Raw genomic sequence first — 23,510 nt, forward strand, 5'->3', positions numbered from 1 at the left:
TACTTCTTTTTTCCCAATGCGCCGTCGATGGGGGTGCTAAAGGCACTTGACTTTTCCCCTCCCCGGCGCCCCCCCCCCGATCAGACGTAGTCTGCAGGTACAGACCCTGATTGAAACTTTGATCAACAAGTGTGTCTCCATGCAAAAACTAGCACACAGAAAAACTGAGAAGGGCCTTCAGTACACAAGGCATGAGTATACTGCAATTCAGACCCTTTATTCGAGTGAAGGGTTTGCCCAGCTGACTAGATCGGTCTAGACGTCCTTATAGGGCGATTTCTAATACAGCATAATTATGCGAGTTTTCTTAGGACGAAATGATATGCAGCCTTCCTAAAAGACAAGCTACCTACAGCTCGCGAGCTAGCCGCTTACACGGTACTCACGTGTGATACACATACACACACACAGCCAGACACACTTCGCGGGCTCTTTTGCATCACCTAGCTCATCGGTTCGCGCCGCGCCCGGCTCGCGGCCCGGTACAATGCTCAGCTAGCTAGCTCCTTATAGTTAGCTATAGCGTATAGAGTTAGCTGGCTGCGCTGGTCTCATGTGTTCTGCGTAGACGTCGGCTAGTATGCACTGTTCTGGTACTAATAGTAGTCAACTTCGATCAAGAAAATTTATCCAGCACTGCATCTGAGCACCACAACTGTGTCATTTCTGGACAAGAATTTAAGTTTTTGAATTCTTGGAGGTAAGTTATGAGAACCTGAACTGAAACTGGACGGGGACGGCATTTCGCATTTTCGGTCAGTCGATCGAGTGATTGACTTGACTTGAATCTTGAGATCCTCACACAGTCGCATAGATCTAACTAGGCCTAGGCCTACATGAATATATAGGCATACGGCGTAGAGCTAGAGGCATTACAAAAGCGGCGTATGCAATCATTTAATTGCACACATGTCGAATGGGGGTATCACGATTCCATGATTCAAATCGCTCTGGTCGTCTGGAGCTAATTCGCCGGTAGTCTATAGAAAATTTTACACATTGGATTTGGAATACCTCGAGCGAAGTCGTATTCCAAATCCAATGTGTAAAATTTTCTATAGACTACCGGCGAAGTTCGTGCAGGCTCCATTTTTAAAATTTTTATTTTATTAGGCCTACCGCTAGGCCTACGCCACTCCAGTTACCCGGCCGAACTTCGAGACGGTGAACTCGATCAGACATTCCGAGTCACAAATTCAATTCAGTATTTATTTATTTCCAAATTCATTAAAAAGAACGAAATGAGAACAAAAGTATATATACACAAAGAAAAAATAACATAAAACAAAGCAAAGGTATCAACAAAACATAACTGAAACAAATAGTGGTAATGATAAAATTATGGTTGGCACATGATTATAAAAATATAGATGAACAAAATAATGAATGGAAATCGGGCATGCACAAAAAAGCCATAAAAAGGCTTGTCAAAACGCACATACCCACGAAATATCAATCGTTAAAAATAAAATTCAGTATATGGTATGGATGCGGCAAGTACCAAAGAATAAATAGAGATAAGAATAGTAATTTCTTAAAAAGATAAATTAAACAAACTTTCAAACAAACTTCAATGTAAAACAAAACAGAACAAAGGATAAAAACAAAACAAAAAATATAAACAAACGGATAAACAAGCAAATAGTACAAAACCACGTTAAGAGAAATCAATAATTGCTCAGCAATTTCTTTTTATATTGTCTTTTAAAAGTATTATTAAATTGTATATTATATGTGTTAAGGTCTAAACTATTCCATAGTGTGGGGCCAGTATGTCGTATTGAATATTTAGATTTATCATTTGAAAAGGTCCATCTGTGGCAAATGACAAAGGTGGGGTGGAAAATCAGGAAATCATGTTTAAAAATTAAAGAAAAATAATATTACGAGAAAGATAAACAACTTAATCTTAGTTACTCTTCACGTGTATTGCAGTACTCCGTCCATCCTCCGGTTATCCTCAAATTGGTGATTTTGGTATCTTTTTCCTCATGCGTATTATTCACGGCTGATTTCAAAACATCGCATGCTCTCACGATCGGTCGCAAGTCAAACCTCAAAATATCGCATGCGATCGGTTGCAGGTCAAACACTACAGCATAAATATTTATATTATATTGGATGGCTCAGAAAATACCAGAAATATTCTAAGAGTTTGGAAAAATATTCCACGAATCAGTGGAATATTTCCCAAACTCTTAGAATATTCGCATGCGAGATGAAATGAACCCATGAGTATGAGCTTGGTCCTTCCTGGAGTCCAGGAGCTGATTGCACGAAAGGGTCTTTCCAAGGACTGTCTTTTGTGTCGCCCATCTTTTATGAAGCGCTGTATGCGGGATATTTCTGAAATGTATGATAAACAAATAAAATTTGTTAGCTAGCATTTAAATCAATTTGTATACTATTTCATGTCATTTCACATTTTATAAACAAAGATTTTGTTTACTTTAACAAATGAATAATATATTTGCAGGTAATTTATTTAAAATGCATTTCACATGGCGCATCATAATAAATGGGCGACATGAAAGACGGTTCTTGCAAAGACCCTTTCATGCAATCGGCCCCAGATTAAACACTTCCATGCAATTGCACGAAATTAATTATTTCTGCGAAATCTAAAATCTAATCAAATTGTTCCATTTCACTTTAATACCCTTTTCATAAACCTATCCTCCAATTAGCCGCCTAAGAGTAATGCGGATAATTCAATAAAAATTGCGTTCATAAACTCCGAAAATAAGCCGCATTATTTTTACGAGCGCCCGTCCTGAAAAAGGCGGATAATCGCCATGACAACTGGACACGCCCCCTCCGATGCGGTTGTGTTGGAAAAGGGTGACCTTGTGACTGCACCATGGCAATTATCCGCATTATTTGGAAATGCGTTCATAAACTCAAAATCTTATCCCGATGCCGCTATTATGCGGATAATAGCAGCATCAGAGTAATGCGGATAACTCTTGTCCTCCTCCAATTTTACGACCAAATTATGCTGCTATTAGCCGCCTAATTCATTTTAATTGGGTTTATGAAAGGGGTATTACTTAGCACAGCGACTACTGTACATAAATTTTTGGCCTAAAGAGGGAGCGCGCGATTTATATTCATATCAAAGACACGGCAAAGGAAAGACTAGGCACCTAAACTATTTTAAGCATTATGCGAAGTCTGTGAAGTGTCCAATTTTTGTCTCACCTGCGAAGCAAAGTGGACGGCGGCGGCGGCAGCGTCAACATCAAATCTTAACCTGAGGTTAAGTTTTTGAAATGATGTCATAACTTAGAAAGTATATGGACCTAGTTCATAAAACTTGGCCATAAGGTTAATCAAGTATTACTGAACATCCTATTAGAGTTTCATGTCACATGACCAAGGTCAAAGGTCATTTAGGGTCAATGAACTTAGACCATAAAGGAATCAACATCGAAATCTTAACCTGAGGTTAAGTTTTTGAAATGTCATCATAACTTAGAAAATATATGGACCTAGTTCATGAAACTTGGCCATAAGGTTAATCAAGTATCACTGAACATCCTGCATGAGTTTCACGTCACATGACCAAGGTCATAGGTCATTTAGGGTCAATGAACTTTGGCCGAATTGGGGATATCTGTTGAATTCCCATCATAACTTTGAAAGTTTATGGATATGATTAATGAAACTTGGACATAATAGTAATCAAGCATCACTGAACATTTTGTGCAAGTTTCAGGTCTCATGATTAAGGTCAAAGGTCATTTAGGGTCAATGAACTTTGGCCGAATCGGGGGTATCTGTTGAATTACCATCATAACTTTGAAAGTTTTTTGGTCTAGTTCATTGAACTTGGACATTAGAGTAATCAAGTATCACTGAACATCCTGTGCTCATTTCAGGTCACATGACCAAGGTCAAAGGTCAATGAACTTTGGCCGAATTGGGTCTATCTGTTGAATTACCATCATAACTTTGAATGTTTATGGATCTGATTCATGAAACTTGTACATAAGAGTAATCAAGTATCACTGAACATCCTGTGCGAGTTTCAGGTCACATGATCAAGGTCAAAGGTCATGTAAGGTCAATGAACTTTGGCCATGTTGGGGTTTTTTGTTGAATAACCATCATATCTCTGTAAGTTTATTGGTCTAGTTCATAAAAAGTGGTCTAGTTCATTAAACTTGGACATAAGAGTAACCATGTATCACTGAACATCTTGTGCGAGTTAGAGTAGTATTCATAGTCAGCACTGCTGCTATATTGAACCGCGTGATGCAGGTGAGACGGCCAGAGGCATTCCACTTGTTTCATGGTATAGAGTATAGACTTTGGTAGACCATATTATTGACAAGCGAACAAAAAAAGCCTGTTCTGCTGGTTTCGCTCGAGGTATATTGATTTTTTCTATTTTTTAAAAATTAGTCATCGTTTTAAATTATTTGCAAAAATGTGTTATCACCAATAATTATCTTAAATTATGTTTTTTAAGGTATTTCATTTATTGGTGCCTATATTTAATCAAGTAATCATAAGAATTGCGCATTCAAAGAATGTAGACACAGTTATGAAATTACTGAGGAGAAGAATCAAGGCTGTGAAATTGCACTTGCCTCTACCATATGTGTATCAGTATTAGTACTGCAACCACCGGCAATGAATCTATCTCCACCACTCCTAAATAAAGATGCAAGTGATTTGATAGTTTGTTTTAAATCTAATGAGATGTTTACTTTATTGACAAATGAGAAAGCTGAAATCAAGAATTAATCATATTCAAACACAGTTTTCTCCAAGGTTTTTATTTCCATCAGACTCTTTTTAAGTTAAATTTATCTGTAATTGAACCTGTTTCTATGGACCCAAAACATTGAACTTTGGCAAGGTCACCTAGAAAGTCTATATTGAATTTAAATTGCAAAAGAATTTACAATCTCGACTTATTTTGTGAATTGCAATCTTATTTTGAATAGTGCAATATTGATTTCTGAAGTTCATGAATTTATTTTTCTATTACTCTTGATTCATTATTTCAAAAACTCATTCTGCTAAACTGTCTATTTTTTTCATTTGATTTTTATTTTGACCTTCCAGTGATGTAGCAAGCAAGCAAGTAACTACTGATGGCATCATCCTCATAGTAAGAGTCTCAATTGAAATTGAAACTCGGATCAACTCTGTACTTTGTGGATGTGAAGAGGCAGAGAACGGTTTGACTCATCAAAGACAATAGCAGGAAATAATCTCCAGCCAGGAGAATACAGAATCTTTTGAAAGATTGAAAAGACATTGATAACCATGTCTTCTGCGGAAGATACAAAGCCCAATGCAGGTGGCGATGCCAAAGCAGTTAAACCTCAGACAACCTCTACGACATCTTCATCTGCTGCTGCTGCTGCTGCTAGTAATCTCCCAAAGGTTAGAAGTTATATCTTTCTTGTACTTTTTTTATTGCTTTTTATTTATTGAGGATAAAAAGAACCAAATATCATTTTATCTTTTTATTCTAATTGCTAAGACACAATTTTGTTAATCAGTTCCTTTGATAGCCATTCTTATTGAGTTCAATCCTTCATAACTTAAATGTAACATGCTTATCAGATGCAAGTCGTATCTCAAAATTGTTGGAAATCAATTAACTTTTTTAATGAAAAAAAATTAGCTCTCATCTGGTATGTCTGGATGTCGCATCTAAATTGAGCATAAAGTCAAAACAAAGGGAAGATTTACCAATTAGTTACATTGAACTATGTAATAGTAGCCTTGTTTTTTACTCTCCTGGGAGAAGTTCATAAAGCTATAAGATATACTCAACTTTAGACATAACTTTATGCTCGACTAGATACCCTTCTTTGGATGTTAATTTGCTAAATGATACTCTCACTCATTTTGATTTACATCTGCTACAGTTAAAATTTGATCTCTGTAAATTACAATTCTCGTCACAGGCATCAATATGGAGAAAAACATGTATTTTTCAAAATCATGATCATAATTTTCGAAATTTGAGAAGGATAATAAGAAAATGTTATCCTGTTCGTAAATATGGGGTATCTGCTAATTCAGCACAAGGAGTAGTCACTAGTTTTGTGTAAATTTGTGCATGTAGTTTTATGAAATTTGGCCCCTGCATGGCTACTCTCATCTTAATATTGGTGCATACAATAGTTTTCATGCCCCAGCTGCTACATACATGTATAGGCCTATTTGTTGATTGTATGAACAAAAAATGGAAAGGCTGATGATTAAAAATATAATTAATGCATTTCATTGTATCTTTCTTTACATTGTACTTATATTAATTTTAATCATAAGTATATTTTGTTTTCAATTATTTTGGTGACTTTCATAAAAAAAGCTTCACAAGTTATTACAAGACCTTTCCATATTGTCTATTTTTGTTTTACCCAGGTAGACTTACGTTTATCTTGCATACCTAGTACATGCATGATGCACCCCTGTATTTCATTTGGACTAATAGTCAATTATACTTACAATGTGTACTCTTTTATTACAGAGACCAAACTACTCTCTGAAATTTACATTAGCTGGCCATACAAAAGCAGTATCGTCTGTCAAATTCAGCCCCAATGGAGAGTGGCTTGCTAGCTCATGTGAGTATCTGTTCCATTGTTTTTTTTGGGGGGGGATTTTTTTTAGTAGGAGGTAAAGACTAGGAGCCTGTGGCAAAATAAAGTTTTATTTGAACGCAAAAAATTCAACAAATGCTTAAATCTGAAATGCATAATTCTGGTTGGTTACAAAATTGAGTTGCCTATGATTTTAGTGATGCATTTGATTGCAATTGTTTTTGCAACAGTTCTTGTTGGTGAAAGCAAAGGAAAATTTTAAATGAAAAAACAAACAAACAATAGTCTTGTACTCATGCAAAAGTTCTGGTGAAACAAACAGTTTATATTTGGAATTCGGTAGGTGTGTATTGCGACATTTATATGTGTAACAGCCACATTCTCCATCTTGATTTATTGATACATGTATGCATTTTTATCAATATTGTTGTGCATTATCACGGAACAGTTAACTCCTTGTCTGTTGCCTGCACGTAGGTAACATTTTTTTATGGCAAGATAAACATGCAACAGAAGTTGGGTTGACTAATGAACAAAGCTTGGAGAAATGTGTATATCAAAAACTTTTCTTGCAGTGTTTCTAACATAATGATCATGATGAACAACACATTCACTCATTTCACCGGTGTGTTGACTCAGTTGGTAGAGCATCTGTCTCACAACCGGGAGGTCGGGGGTTCAAACCCCGGCCGCGTCATACCAAAAGCTGCTACCCTGTTTGGCGTTCAATGATTAAAGGAATAGAGCCTCGTCAATCTGGCGCTGCACAGCTGCTGCCGGGCCCTAGATCAATTTGGAAAAGCAAATTTTCAGAGTACATGTATTTCATTTCATGTCTATTTTGAACTATAGAATATGGATTTTCATTCATAAATGTTGTTATGCATTATCACAGAACAGTTAACTCCTTGTCTGATGCCTACACATAGGTAACATTATTTTTGTGGCAAGATAAACATGCTGCAGAAGTTGTGTTGACTAATGAACAAGGCTTGGAGAAATAAATTCCGGAGGTCATCGGGGTCTCTGATTCACTCATCAACCTTTTCTTGCAGTGTTCCTTACATAATGATCATGATGAACCATGCATTCATTCCTTTTGTGTTGATGAGTCTCTTTCATATTCGTAATCATTTTCCATTCAAAAATTTCTTTCCAGCGGCGGACAAACTTATCAAGATATGGGGAGCATACGATGGGAAGTTTGAGAAGACGATTAGCTCAGGACACAAACTAGTAAGTCATCATACTTAGATCTCCATATACTGCACAATTACGATGTGAATGAATAAAAGGGAAGGGAAAGAGCAGAGTTCTCATAATGAACAGGGCTGAGAGACTGAGCAAAGGCAGTTACTATCAGCCTAGTAGTTCAAACTTCATTTCAAATGTCAGGGACTTGTAACTCGAATCATAGCAATTGATCATTACTGTAAGTAACGGTGTATTAACCGCACCTTTTTCTCGGCGGGATAGTAGCAAAAGTCGGGGGTGCGGTTTATACACGGTGACGGGTCTGAGCCAGCCCGCCGTAACCCCTCCCATACATGTACGATGTCTGCCAGGTCACAACACATCGAGTGGCCGGGCGTACATTAGCCGCCCAGGCAATGTCGTTTTGAGGGGTATGAGCCGCGGGTAATGGGAATCGATTAATTAAATATTGTCCATAACAAACGCACCCACCTTCATGACACTAATTTTGACTTTATTCTCGATTCAAAGTAGTGAAGTTCCCTGGCTAAGTTAAAAGAGACGCCAAGCATACTCGGTAATATTTTGTCACCGCTGAGCGAGAGTTGAGTGAGCTTAGAGATTGCGTTGTGATGTGGTTATAGTGCGACTTAAGCTGGCGCTATTCAAAGTCCCGTTTCGCGCCAGCTTGTTTTTTTCCTTCCTGTTTGCTTTTCATAAGATACCATGTAAGCCACGCACGAGAGAGACGGCACAAAGCCGTAAAAAACAACTGGAAAAAATGTCAATTTCTTTGTTTCTTGAACCTTCCTGTAATCCCGTATCCAAAATTCATGCTAAGACATCAAATTTCTGAAAGTGATTGTGAGATTTTGATGCAAGAAATGTGAATGTTTCTTCCTCCTACGCTGGGAAAGACACAGATCATGATTTGATAAAATGTACTGGCATGACTGGTACTGTATCGTAGTTTGCAATGTAATGGCAGTGCTGTGTGTGTGTACACTGTGACTGTGAGGTGAGTGAGTGTGTAAGTGGCCAATATTGTCGGGACTGTTCTTTCTAACATTTTTAGATGAATTGATCAAGAACAGCAGATTTCCGCATATCTTTGGATACTTTGAAATCTTAAACTTAGTTTTGTTTCTTCGTACCTCAAATAAGCATGTAAATATGAGAAGATTTTTTTTTTTTTTTTTTTTAGTCCAAAGTTGGGGGTGCGGTTTATACACGGGTGCGGTTAATACACCGTTACTTACGGTAATTTTTATGGTAGATTGCAATAACCACACTATACAATCATTGTTAAAATCAAGATTACGGTCAATTGCTAAGCTGTGTGATACAAGAGCCAGATGTGATTAGGTAATGGTAACTTGATTTATTTCATTCATGGGCAGAGGCTTTTTTTTTTGCTTTGTTTCAGCAGACAATTGAGGTAATTTATGAGCCCTTCCACTTTGGCAGTTATTATTCTGAAACTCTAAAACTTGTTTATTTTATTCTTAAAGCCTGCTTCACACTGTGCAGTAGACTGTAATTTGATTTTGATAGTAATTGGAATAAGATTTGACAAGGAGTTTTGATTTGTAAATTGTATCTGACTGAGGTCCAGGATAATCTTCTGAATATGATATCAAAATTGCTCTCAAAATTATCATTATTTAAGTCTTTACTGGGTGAGAAAATTAGATATCTGTCACAAGCCAGCTGCTATTTCGGTGATGTCCTATTGATGTCCTATTGTCTAGAAATAGACAAGCCATTAAACTCTGCAACCTCAGTATTCCTATTCATAGAGCTACGCAGAATATCAATTCGAAAGAGTATACTCTGTAAATATTGTATAAAGCATCCTAACACAATTTCTTTTAGTATCCAATAACAAAGTATGAGACAGGCTGAAATGATTTTCGAGTCCTTTGATTGATACTCAACACTCCCCAAAAGTACTGTAAAAGTGGAAATTTTCGCGGCAAGATCGGCGAGCGCAAATTTACGAGTATCTTTTATAATGCAGTTATTGAACTGAGGTTAAATTGCGTGTATCATTTTGGCAAAGAGACTGCATAAATTGACCTACAAAGGGTGACATTTACGCAAGCAAGTTTGAGCTCCAAATCATATGCAGTGCAAGAATTTGTTCCAGTACGATCATTTTTTTTAACAGTCACAGATCAGTATTCATATTATGATTAAAATTGCTGTTTGATTGGGTGAGTGTTTAGATCTGTTCAGTTTTTAAGAAGACGTCTTATCAATCGCCCAGGTCTGTTGATTGATCCCATGCACTTTGAATAGCCATAATCCCCCCGGTCCTTACCGGTGCTCGGTTGTCCATACCAGGCCAGCAGCGCCTCCATTTTCCCTTCCCCGATGTGTGCCCCGCAAAGAAAAGTTGCGCTAAAAGTCACAAAAGTTCATGATTGGATCAAAAGAATGCTGAATTACACTGCTTTAGAGGAAGAATTATGATCAGAAAGTACAATTTTGTTGCTTAAATGTTAATTAAAATCATTCACAAATAGGGAAGAAGGAAATGACTTGGTGATTATGGAGAGTGCAGCACGAATTCAAGAACCCGCGAATATGTTTTGAAGCCGCCAAGCAAAAATTGATTTAAAAAACAGTGTTTACAGTAAGTGTATTTATCCCGTTTTAAGCAATATATAATTTGATATGTGCATATTTATGTGGTTTAACAGGGTATATCAGACGTTGGCTGGTCCAGCGATTCAAGGCTTCTTGTCTCAGCATCAGATGATAAGACACTCAAAATCTGGGATTTTAACACAGTAAGTATTAACATCCGATCCATTCAACATGTTCAGCTATGGTATAGCTAACTGCTGCAGAAAAAAATGAAAAAAAATGGGAGTGATACTTTGAACTTATTCTGTAAATACATCTAATGAATGTTTCTTTTGTATTCCTTGGGTTGAGTGTATTAGAATTTGTTGACTGGCATTTTCGTATACATATTACATAGGGACAGTGATTTTCCGTTTCTAAAAATTGCCTTTTCCGTTTCAGAAAATCTCAAATTCCGTTTCAGCATGTCTGGAAACGGAAATTCCGTTTCCCCATAGACTTTGTGTACAAGAAAAATTGACAATTCCGTTTACATAGAAAACCAATACGCAACGAGTAGCGATGTCAAAATGATAGCGCTGCTCAAAATTTGCATCTACCAATGTACTAACATCGCTTTAAAATCCATTTTAATCGAAGAGATTCGAGCTCAATAAAAATTAGGGAAACAAAATCAACATTAATATATTCTCACCTTTCATATTATTAGCATTATTTTATTGTTAAATGGGATTTTATCGCTGATTTGGGGACTTTTCGGACATCGTTTTGAGCAGTCGACGACTTCCGAATATCCGCCATTTTGGATTTGATGAATCACCGTGATCATTATATTATGACCGAACGCAGAGGGCAGCAACACACGGCCGGATTCTGCCTTCTATGCGGACGTAAGTGTAAACTAATTTGGATACGATCGAGTGACTGATGGAGAGGCTCGAGTGTAGTTACGATGTGTTGATTGTCATGATTGTTGTTGCAAAGTGAGATCGTGTTTTTTCAGTTGATATTAGTATTTTGTTGAGGATTTGGGATTAATTTCTGTTGCTTTTTTGTGCATTTTGAGAAAAAACGTGTTTTCCGTGATTTTCCGTTTGAAAAGCCACTTTCCGTTTCAAACGGCCGATTCCGTGAATTCCGTCCGTTTTCCGCGATCGCGGAAAATCACTGTCCCTAATTACAAACTCCTATCTGTGGCGCGATAAAGTCTCATATATCATCAAACTGGATATAGTATATTCTAATCCGAGTCATACAATTGTTATTTTCATTTATTTTTGTTGATTAAGAAGAAAATGGTTTTAAACTTAATCATCCACTAGTCATTGGTTGTATTTTCATGGAGGCCTCTTCTAATGAATTTGATTTATTTCTTTCTTTTCTTTCAGGGCAAATGTCTAAAAACATTGAAGAGTCACAGTAATTATGTGTTCTGCTGTAACTTTAACCCACAATCAAATCTCATCGTCTCAGGATCGGTAAGTTGAAACTTTGTTTGCTTTCTGTTTCATATCATTGCTGTAATTGGATTTAGAATATATGGGACTTTCCGATATGCATGTTTTCTTGAAGACTGATAACATAAACATAATTTTTCACTAAAGAGAAATACAGTCTGACCTTATCAGATGTTGGTGTATCACATTAAGTTAGGAAAGTGTTTGACTTCCAAGTCTCTTACTAATTGAGATAGAATGTTGTTTATTTTTCTGTTTATTGATTATATATTTTTTCCTTTAATTTTTTGATCAGTGTGTATGCTCCAGTGTTAATTACTTCTAAACTTTTGAATGAAACAATTCCTGTTAGCATTGTCTTTGTATCTTTTCTATACCTGTATGCAACCTTCATCATTCAGATGTCAATATTCATGTATTCTTGTTATTCTAGTTTGATGAGAGTGTAAAGATTTGGGATGTGAAGACAGGAAAGTGCCTCAAGACGTTACCGGCTCACTCTGATCCTGTATCAGCTGTAAGTTGATTTTGTAGATCAGTGCAACATCTTTATAAAAATATATGTCAGAAAGAGATCGCCGTTATCATGATCGCCATCGTTATCACCTTCATCATTATTATCATTGTATTTCTCATAATCATACCGATGATGATCGTCATATGTTCATCACTGTTATCACCATCATCATTATTTTTCTTTTATGGTAATCATAATGATGATAATCATCATCTTTCTTAATCACTACTACCACCACCACAACCATCGTAATCACCATCACTATTATCACCATCATCATCATCTCATCATCACCACCACCACCCCCATCACTACCATCATCGTCTCCATCACCATCATTATTATCATCGTCATCATCATCATAATCACCACCACCACCACCACCATCATCATCACCATCATTATCATCTCTCTCTCTTAACTTATCCCTCCACTATTTGGAGATTCCTAGGGTCCAAATAAAACAGATATGGTTTATATGCATAATCATTTTGGTTTAGGAGGTTTGATGAATATCAGAACGGAATACATGTACATCGAATTTGTAAACAAAGAAGGGGGATATAAAAGGAGTAGACTTTTGTGTATTTCCTTAGGCAGACAAGAGTGAAATTATCACATTCATCCTCATCTTTGTTATCCTAATCATATTTCATATTTTCACCAAGATCTAGGTCTACAAAGATATGGTGACAATTATCTTTAATTAAGAAACTTTCTTTTTAAAATGTTGGCTACGACTTTATCAGATGAGCTTTAATGATGCAATCTTACCTAATTAGTTTGCATTTTTTTTCCTCACCCCAGGTTGATTTTAACAGGGATGGCTCTCTGATTGTATCCAGTAGTTATGATGGTCTATGGTAAGTTTGTATTTCATGAATGACAAACATTTTCTACTGTAAATGTGACAGATGAATCTCGGCCCTTTTGGATTCATTATTATTACAAGAGTGTTGCTAAGGCGAGCACATAATACGCCCGCATTTAACGCAGAAAATGGAGTTATTGGTCAAGCAAGAAAAGTGGAAGATGGCGACCTCACCTTTGACCTTCTGACCTCAAAATCGTTAGAATTGCTGAGATCTATGCTAGTATCATACACACCAAATTATATGAGCCTAGGTAAAGTTAAACTTTTCCGGCTGGATCTGCACCTGGGGAGCGTTTCATCAATATTTTCATCCGACAAGTTGTTAGATCTGACATCTGTCCATGATTTTGATTGGCTGAGAGGCACTGTTCCTATGGTAACTGTCGGATAAAATGGGACTTGTCGGATAAAACGTCCGACAAGTCCTTTCATGAAACGCCCCCCAGGTGTCACCTGTGTTTGGTAGGGGAAAAGGGAACTGAAGCACTGTGTATGTGTAATAATACACTGTTACTATACATTGTGATAATCTTGCATTATTTGGTGTTAAACAGCAACATGTTAAGAAGTAATACAGGTACCAGTATTCTTTAAAGAGAAAAAGGAGAAAGTATTTAAAATATTACAAAGAAATTGAAAGAGATTTGCCATGGAGACACATGGTTTAAACAAGAACGAAATAGGAAAGTTATGACAATGATATAAGAGTTGTCATATGCTTGTGTTATTGCCAAGTTACTTTTGTGACTGTACTTTTTCAATTTGTATTTAAATAGTTGTGAGTAATGAATTGGTGAAGATAGAAATCAAGAGAATGTTTTTTTTTTATTCTTAATTTTTACTCTACAGTCGAATTTGGGATACAGCATCAGGACAGTGTTTAAAAACACTGATAGGTAAGTTACATATATTTCATTTTTCTATCAAATTAATAAATTGATATTTAGTGTATTTCTTTGCAAGTCGCAGCAAAAATCAATTGATTCTAACTTTGATCACCCCCTTAAATGAAATCAAAGATCACTTTTATCTGTATACCATGATGTGTTGCTACATATTTATTTCAAGGAATTGCACCCATCTTATTCAACCAATATTGAAATTTTACAGTAACTATGAAATTTTTTTGATCTGTCATGTCATGGATAACATGATGATAACCTCATGCGTGTCATTTGAATGCAGCTGATGTATTTCTTAACCTGTGCTGTTTGTAGGTGTTTTACCTACAGGTGGTAGGGTTTAGAATACTATGATTGCATACATGATACAAGTTGGCTTCTGATTATTCATTGCATATTGTTTGTGATAGAGCAAAAATAAAGTGACAATTCAATAACTTGGTAATACGTTAGTTGGATCAAATATTTCAATACCATATAAACCTGAAAGAATGTTTCGTTCAAGTAAAAAATCCCTAGTACAAGTCTCACAAACAGTGACGAAGTCATATGAGGACAGATCATTTTCATATGCAGCCACTGTTTCATGGAATAATCTGCCAGAAAATCTTGGGAATATTACAACATATGAAAAGTTTTAAGAGTTTAAAAACACATTTATTCAGCATTTTGTAGAGAATTAGGAACCCAGTGCTCTCCTCTCCATCTCCACTTGTAAAAAGCGCTTGAAATAGAGACATGCAATTCTGCCTATGTATTTTGCGCAATACAAGAACGTTTCGTAAGTATTATTATATAAATAAAGGGGCACGGTAAATCAGTATCTTCACTATAATCCTAGAAAGACAGAGATATTGATAATGTGGATTACCAGGTATTACTTATACAGCGCGTCCCAAAAAAAACTATACACTTTTGAAATGGCCGCCAAATAAAAAATCTAGCACTTTGGGGAAAAAGACTCACATGTATGAAAAGCCAATAAAGTCAACTTTTAAATGACACCAGAAAGTTGGAAAAATATTAATGCTTGAGCGAGCAGTGTCCACTGAAACAAAGGGTATGAAAATTAGGGTGGGCTGGAATTAGCCTTCCAATTTATTTCAGTTGTTGAGAGGCAAATCATTTCAAACTTGCAAAGTTAAGGGCGTTGTGATAAATTAATGATCAACCTTGATCAGTTTTGATAGCTTAAGCAAATTTTTTAAGTTATTAAATTGAACTTTTATGCATGAGTGAACACAAATTACACTTTTTGAGTGCATTTCAACTTTATCATTTGGATCTCTTTTGGGGCAGCATTTCAACTTTATCATGGGGATCTCAGCAATGTGTTCATGGGAGTCGGCCAGTCGGGAGAATAGGGGGTGAGAATCGTGAGATAGGGCTTAAGTGGGAGAAGTAGGTTGATGAAATAAGGGTCAACAGAACATTCAGCCCCTGCCCCTACCCTCTTTCCCACCCTCCCCTCCTGTTGAGAGACTGATGGCTATTCTTATGTACGCGTGAAGTCCAGAGCAGAATGTTGGTTTAATGATTAATTCTGAATTAGGGCATCAACTTTTTCCTATCAATCATTCAATCAACAATTTATCAGTAAATCAACTCATTCAATGTGCAATGTGATCAATAAAACATTCATTTTTTTCCAATAAATTATTTCATTAATCATCATAATCATTAATTTTTTTGGTAATCATTCAAACTGACCATCAGCCACTGGTCACTTGGCAGTTAAGTTTTGAAAAGGCTAAAATCCAGGAGATGAGACAGAGAGAGAGAGGGGGGGGGGGGGCTGGAAAATGGAGGTGAAGAGGGGAGGGTACCTGTGACTTTTAATTTGTAAAAGGACAAAAAGAAGAGGAATGCCCTTTTAACCAAGTCTTAGCATACCTCGCCCTCTTGCTTGTAACAGGTACATGTACCATCACATTACTCTGACTCTCATGAACACACTTCTGATGTCCACAAGATGAATATGCTACACTAAATTTACAATTTCTGTTCACTCATGCAGTACATTTCAATTTAGTAATTCATGAAATTTGCCTATTAAAACCATAACTTATCTCACTCATGAATAGCACAACACCCTTAGCTTTGTAAGTTCCAAAGGACTAACCTCTCAAAAAACTGTAAGGCTAATTCCTGCCCAGCCTAGCCAAGGTTAGTCTCTCAGGAGGAGAGCAGTGGGGGAGGGGGTAGAGATGGAGGGGGGGGGGTTGCTAAATGTTCTCTTGACCTTAAGCCCATCAACTTACTTCACCTACCTAAGTCATATTACCCCCTCTTCTCCTGACTGTCATGAACACATTGTTGAGATCCACATGATCCACATGATAAAGCTGCACTAAAAATTGCAATTCATGATCACTCATGCATTAAATTTCAATTTAATAACGTATGAAATTTTCACAAACAACAAACTGATCACATCTGATCTTTAACTCACCAAATAACCTTCAACTTTGCAAGTACCAAACAAAAAATATGAAAGAAATTGGAAGGCTAATTCCAGCCCACCCTAATTTGCATACCCTCTGTTTCAGTGGACAGTGCTCGCTCAAGCATGAATAATTTTCCAACTTTTTGGTGTCATTTGAAAGTTGACTTTATTGGCTTTCCATATCTATAAGTCTTTTCCCCCAAAGTGCTATATTTTTAATTTGGCAGCCATTTCAAAAGTGTATAGTTTTTTTTGGGACGCACTGTAGATAGCTTGCTAATATATTAATGGGAGAAAGTATTTTAAAAAAGAGCTAAAGTCAGACATCTATGCATAATAATGTTTCAATAACCTTGAAACACTGTTTCATTTATCAAAATCCTGGACATTTTGGGGATATCTTTATGAAGGTCAGGGTTAAACTGCTCATTAATCAAGTTGGTAACTAATTATTCCATGCTTTGTGATGTGTTTTAATTTTCTGTTTGTAGATGATGACAATCCACCCGTCTCTTATGTCAAGTTCTCACCGAATGGAAAATACATCTTGGCTGCAACGTTAGATAAGTAAGATTTTAGCTCTGTTTCCTTCAAACTTACTTCATCAAAATAACATGGCAATGTTTTACTTGTGTATTATGAATGTATGTAGCATTAGAAGTACCTAAGTAATCGTTAATTTTTTCATTTTACAGGGCAAAAACAAATTATAACAACCTGTTTACTCTTATCAGAACACTTTTAGGAATTGTTAATGTCGTGTAGAAATCCAAGACTGTGAACAAGAAAAGTAGTTTTAATACAATAAATGAATATACACTGACAACAAGAGGAAACAAGAATATGCATTTAATTGTGCAAACTTATCATTCAAAGTATGTCAGGTTATTGAACATTAAAGGAGAATGAAACCATTGGAACAATTAAGATAGCTTGTGTGAAAACAGAAAAATCAAATAATCAGATCAACAAAAGTTTGAGAAAAATCGCACAAATAATGAGAAAGTTATAAGCATTTGAATATTGAAATCACTAATGCTATGGAGATCCTCACATTGGCAATGCGACAAGGATGTGTGATGTCACTGATGAACAACTTTCCCTTTGATGGACTATAAAATACCCTCAAAATGTCTCTTTTTGCTTTTTCTTATGATGATACAAACTCTTTATCCATGATGTATTCTTAAAAAATATGTATTACATGCCCTTATTTAGACAGAACACATGATTTATGGATGGATGTGATAAAAGAGGCAATTCTAGTGAAATATATACTAAAGTAATGGGGAGAGTTGTTCACAAGTGACATCACACATCTTTGTCTCATTGCCAATTTGCTATCTCTATAGCATTAGTGATTGCAATATTCAAATGCTCATAACTTTCTCATTATTTGTCCGATTTTTCTCAAACTTTTGTTGATCTGTTTCTTTGATTTTTCTGTTTTCACACAAGCTATCTTGTTCCAATGGTTTCATTCTCCTTTAATAATTATAAATGTTTGTCAGAATAATATTGTATGATTTCAATGGACAGAAATGTTTATGTTACTGACTCATTCAATTATATCTTTCATGTGGTGAGGGATGTGTTATGCATCTATTCCTCGGGGCTTTTCCAATCCGAAACTGAATTTTGTGATTTTCTTTTCAATTTATTACAGCACATTGAAGCTGTGGGACTACAGTAAAGGAAAATGTCTAAAGACATACACTGGTCACAAGAATGAGAAATACTGCATCTTTGCAAACTTCTCTGTCACTGGTGGAAAGGTAATGTACTTTATATTTTGATTCATCCAGGACGTAAGTCAAATTACAAAGAGAAAATAAATCTGTGCATCTGGATTTAATTTTTATTGAAATGGAGAACAGGTTTATGTCTGATCCAGATGCTTTTTCAGCTCGTCTGAACTGGCGGGAAATCGTTGTTGCCAATTGGCGTCACCGTACAGTTGATGTTATTGTCTTTGAGACGAGCTGAAGAAGCTTCCGGATCGAATGTGAAACTGTACTCTGTTTCAATTAAAAGTAAGTACAGATGCGCAAATTTATTTTCTATTCTCATTTGAGTGAAGTCCTTTGTTTTCATATTCTTTTCCCATTTCTCTCTAAATTAGTAGTGGAGCAGTGAAATGAGCTTTCAATTACATCAGTATGGTGTGAAGACAAATATTTACCTAAATGTTCAGCTCGGGGAGTAATTATGATACCATATTGTATAGGAGCTTAGTAGGAAAAGTGGTCCAATAATTATTTCTCAAACTCTATATGTTTTCTGCTGCAATTCATACACTCTTGTTTTATTTAAAGTTGATGTATTTAAAGCCTGTGTATAGCTTTGGTAAAGGGTCAATAATGTGATTGATAATCGAATATCATCTAATATGACAGTCTTACTGAAGCGTAGAGACCGTTAGATATTTTTCCAACTGCACTTCTCTGAGAAAATTTCAAATATTCAAATCTTGGATATATAGCGCCCTCTCTCGGCGATGCTTGTTTTAAATTAAAAAATTGGGCATTCAAGCACTTATCTTATAAATTTAGTGATTAGATATCCAAAAGTTACAGACAAAGAACATATCTTGAAAGTTTCAGCCCATTCCATGATTTGGAATAGGATTTAATTGAAAGACAAAAACACACAGATATTTTAATTTGATCGGGTGACCCGATCAAGTTAAATTTCCATGTAAAATCGCAAAATTTATCCTGTAAAACACATTTTCATTTCATACCCTCCACATCATAACTGTTATAGGGCATATCCATTCATATTAGCTAGCAATGAATTGGAATAGTGATAGGTGCATTTTGGTGGATTTACCAAAACTATACACAAGCTTTAATGATTACGTCCTTGGCTATAACCTCAGACATTTAAAATTATTCTGAAGTTTCTTTTTGTTGCTGTTATTGTTGTAATTCTTAATAAAGCCCCCAGTTATACTATTGTCTCTGAAGTATGGGACATATTTCATGCTATACTTCATTTTGTTGTAATGTTTGTTTTGTTTCTTTAGTGGATTGTATCAGGATCAGAGGATAATATGGTGTATATATGGAATCTACAGACGAAAGAAATTGTACAGAAACTTCAAGGGCATACAGGTATGGTCCAGTAACAATGGATTCTAGTCAGAAAATTTGAATTGATTTAAGGGCATTGTTATAGAGTATTTACCTCTGTATGAAACCTTCCTGTAATTATTTGTTTGTTTTTCGAGTTCATATGAAATATTGTTGCTCTCATATTACAATAGCTTGAACAATTCATGGAATTTAATCAGAATTGAGATAAATTGGGGTTGGGCCAAAAAGCAAACTCCTTAAACTGATTGGCTCGTATTCTGAAGTTGGGTTTAACTTAAACTCGGGTTTAAAGTTGTGGTTTAAGTATGGACAGCCAATTGTCACATAAATCACTAACTGTAGAGATATCAAATTTCAGCTCATTTGTCTCTCAAATCATTTATAATTGTCTAGGAAGTATATATAGATTATTGTCTTCACCATCGATGAATCAGGAAAGAGCACAGTAAACATAAGAAACGTACAACTTAATAAAAAAAATTTGATACTTTTGGCTTCCCATACTTAAACTACAACTTTAAACCTGAGTCTAAGTTAACCCTAAATAGACTGGGCTATTTTGACACCTAAGAAGACGGGGGGGGGGGGGGGGGGCTGATTATGATCTCGGCCATCGATCGCTACGAAAATTGGCACACGCCTTACCCATGGCATTATCTACAAGACTATAACATCAAATTCTGCAAAAAATATAATGTCTCATTAATTATGCTAATTTATGCGTAAAATCATAAGTTTGCTCTTATTAATGAAATAATGCCCCTGAAATGCTCATTTTTGTTTCACATACTCTAGATAAACATCTGATCAAATTTATTCAAAAAAATTTCAAACATCACATTTATTTTCTCATGTATTCTATTGTTTTCTAAATTTCTTATGTATTTCCTTGTTTTTCGTCTCTTTGTTTTTTATTGTTTTTTCATTGGAAATTGTCGGGGACTTTATTTTGACCATAGAAGAGATAAAATTGATTGGTTTTAAGCTGTAAAAGGAAAAATGATACATTTATGAATTTTGGCTAAAAACACTATTTGCATTGGATTTGTACACAAATTCACGTTTTTGAGTAATTTTGGGTCTGCATGCACTGACGAAATGTTGCGTAATTTCGGAACTGCGTACCCGGGGGTCACAATTTTGGTCTCAAAAGTTGCGCGAGACTTGAAAGTAAAAAGTCAGTGAGCGACACGGTCAAAAAATTTCGCGGCTGATTTATCGCGGAAAATGTCGAGGGGGGGCTGAATCAGCCCCCTCCCAGTCTTTTTAGGGTTAAACCTGACTTCAGAATGCAGGCCATAGTGACTAACATAAAATCAAACTTTATCTTCATTGCTTTGAGTAAGTTCTACCGAATTTGGCATCCCTAATCGTTAGTGTTCCAAAAGGCCATTATCTCAGTGATTGTGAAAAGTGAAATACCCTTTGGAAATGTGAAGTTTTATTGGATGATTCACTTCCACCATTAAACAATTCTATATTTCATAGAATTACATGTCAAGTTGAAAAGAGGGAAAAGAAAAGGTAATATGTAGTGCTCTCTAAACTGACGGGGTTCTGTTTAACTTGATCTCATTTTAAAAGTTACTCGTAAAACTTTGTAAAACATAAAATAGCACCTTCTCAAGTAGGACTGGTATGCCTGCATCACATTGAGAAAGGGTTGATCATTTGTAAATTGATATGTTTTTCAATTTCTTTGCAAAAATAGATGTCGTCCTGTGCACGTCATGCCATCCAACAGAAAACTTGATTGCATCAGCAGCACTGGAGAACGACAAGACAATAAAAATCTGGAGATCAGACTGCTAACGATGGAGGGCATTTTTATTGTACAGTATTCTTGTGTAAATCTTGAACTTTGACCTTCCATTGTCTGCTATTTCCTGTTTGGATTCCTCGGGAGTCGCCAAGCTTTGTAAAGGCACAATTCTTAAGTTTACCCAGAATTGGAGATGATCTGTCAACTCTTTCTTTGGAGAAAGAACAGAGCTGTTTTTACTCTTGAAGACATCGTGGACTAAAACTGTGAAAATTGTGGTATTGAAGTGTATGAAAGTTAAGAATGAACCCTTGATGGAAAAAAAATACCAAGCTCACCGCCAAATAATTTTGGGTTTATTAATTAGTTGCAAAGCCTTTGTTTTTAATTGCTGGACTGGATGTGAAAGAAACTGGAAATAAATTTAGAATTTTCTATTCACAATTCCCGTACTGCTACAGTAGAACTGATCAAATGAATGTGCAGAGATCATGCAATTTCAATTTATTGTTCATTTGAGAGAATCCAGTGCCTTTTATTAAGGGTTTCAATGTATTTGAATTCATCTCTGAAAGGAAAGCCGTCAACCACATAATTTGCTCGCTCGAAGAGTGTCAGAAATAGCTTTCTCAAGATGTACAGTTGTACGTTTAAATCTGCACAAGTCAAATAATCGCTTAAGTCAGAGCAACTCAGACCAGATAATACAAACATGTGCTATTCACCTCTTAGAAGTCACATTTTCACAATAGTCAGTTTTCCATGGCCCCAGGAGAAATGATTAAAGCAGAATCATCTGTATTTGTGTTTGTATTATTAATTTGACAAATTAGTATTTATCCTCATGTATCCATGGGAAATATGGATGCGTGGGCTAGATGCTTGAATATGGTGCTTCTGACTTTTTAATCAATATAACTTGCTAAGAACCATGGTGTAAGCATCATTTTAATAATGGAAACATGCAAAGTACAGTTACATCTGCTTTAGCAACCACCTGTATAGAAAGGACACCTTTCTATAAAGACCACAAATTTGGTTTCCTTTGGATTTTCCCCAGTGAAATATGTTTGTCATGAACCTGTTTATAAATACCACCTACTCATAAGACTACTTTCCCCGTTTGCCTTCAGTGGTCTTAATCTAGACAGGTTTTAGTTTATAATAATCTCTCTAGATATAGATTAAGCCACTTAAGTATGATAATACTTGATTGCTTTATTGTTGGCTTTTGGTTGTTTCATACAGCTGTTCATAAGTTAAGAGTGGCGTTAAGAATGACTGGTGATCCTTTCTTACGCGCTTAACCATCGCCAATGAATATACCATATTTACCACAAGAAAGGATCGCCAGTTGTTCTTTAAGTTGCTCTTAACTTACGAACAGCTTTATGAAACACCCATCTGGTTATTTTGCTGCCAAGCATTACTTGTAAGTTTTGACCTGCAAGCTGAAAACGAGTCCTTATTGCTTGGATCTAGGGCCACTCCCAGTTTTGTATCCAACACATCTTATTTGGTGTAACCCTCCTTGAAGGAGTGAAAGAGAGCGAGTAACGAGCTGAAACATTTTTCAAAGCAATATTTTCAGACAAGATTGTGCAAGGCATGTTCTGTGAAGTCAAATTTTACCTCAGTCAAACAGATTTCTCTTGTTCCATGATATCGACTTATGCAGACTCACCTGTAGTTCTCATTATAATCATGGTTTATTTATTTACTGAAGAGGCAAAGTTTTAAACCAAGTTTAGACTAAATTCTGTATTCCATATGCATATCAAGCAAGGTCAAATTATATATCTTGTTACTTTGTTTAGCTATTGGTATGGAGGTATCATGTAAATGCATGATGGTTTTCTTTGTCATCATTTGGTCATGTGTTCAAATCCTACTGCAGCATTAGATTCCTTTGGCAAGGCATCTACACTTTCCATCAATGTGTACCTTGTAGGATTTTTAAGCTAGATGTAGTAAGCCTTTTGAGCTTGGAAGCTTTGGTTGAAATGCTCCCCAGGGTGTGGAGAATGTGTAAACTTTTTTTGATGACCACATTAATAATATATGCAAAGCAGGAAAAGGAATATCTGTGATTCATT

The 23,510-nt window shown here is 35.9% G+C and overlaps 1 protein-coding gene and 1 non-coding gene across 2 annotated transcripts; both read left to right on the top strand.

The window, feature by feature from the left end:
- Positions 1 to 563: 563 nt before the first annotated feature.
- LOC121428526 (WD repeat-containing protein 5) lies at positions 564 to 22,410 on the top strand. The gene is made up of 13 exons (XM_041625214.1): positions 564 to 700; positions 5,077 to 5,400; positions 6,500 to 6,596; positions 7,732 to 7,808; positions 10,472 to 10,561; positions 11,747 to 11,836; positions 12,249 to 12,332; positions 13,140 to 13,195; positions 14,056 to 14,102; positions 17,046 to 17,121; positions 18,221 to 18,329; positions 19,583 to 19,670; positions 21,364 to 22,410. Exons 2-13 carry the CDS (start codon positions 5,281 to 5,283, stop codon positions 21,462 to 21,464), a joined length of 1,035 nt encoding a protein of 344 aa, XP_041481148.1. The 5' UTR covers positions 564 to 700; positions 5,077 to 5,280; the 3' UTR covers positions 21,465 to 22,410.
- Positions 14,352 to 14,495, top strand: LOC121429360. Its single transcript, XR_005971911.1, has one exon. It is a non-coding gene; the product is annotated as a small nucleolar RNA SNORD10 (small nucleolar RNA).
- Positions 22,411 to 23,510: the final 1,100 nt, after the last annotated feature.

Source organism: Lytechinus variegatus, chromosome 15, assembly GCF_018143015.1.
Source record: "Lytechinus variegatus isolate NC3 chromosome 15, Lvar_3.0, whole genome shotgun sequence".
Taxonomy (NCBI): domain Eukaryota; kingdom Metazoa; phylum Echinodermata; class Echinoidea; order Temnopleuroida; family Toxopneustidae; genus Lytechinus; species Lytechinus variegatus.

Excerpts from the sequence above, each read along its gene's own strand:
- LOC121428526 (XM_041625214.1), top strand. The coding sequence starts at position 5,281 with ATGTCTTCTGCGGAAGATACAAAGCCCAATGCAGGTGGCGATGCCAAA. Across the intron at positions 17,122-18,220 it reads TTGGCTGCAACGTTAGATAA|CACATTGAAGCTGTGGGACT; the intron begins GTAAGATTTTAG and ends AATTTATTACAG. Across the intron at positions 19,671-21,363 it reads GAAACTTCAAGGGCATACAG|ATGTCGTCCTGTGCACGTCA; the intron begins GTATGGTCCAGT and ends TTGCAAAAATAG.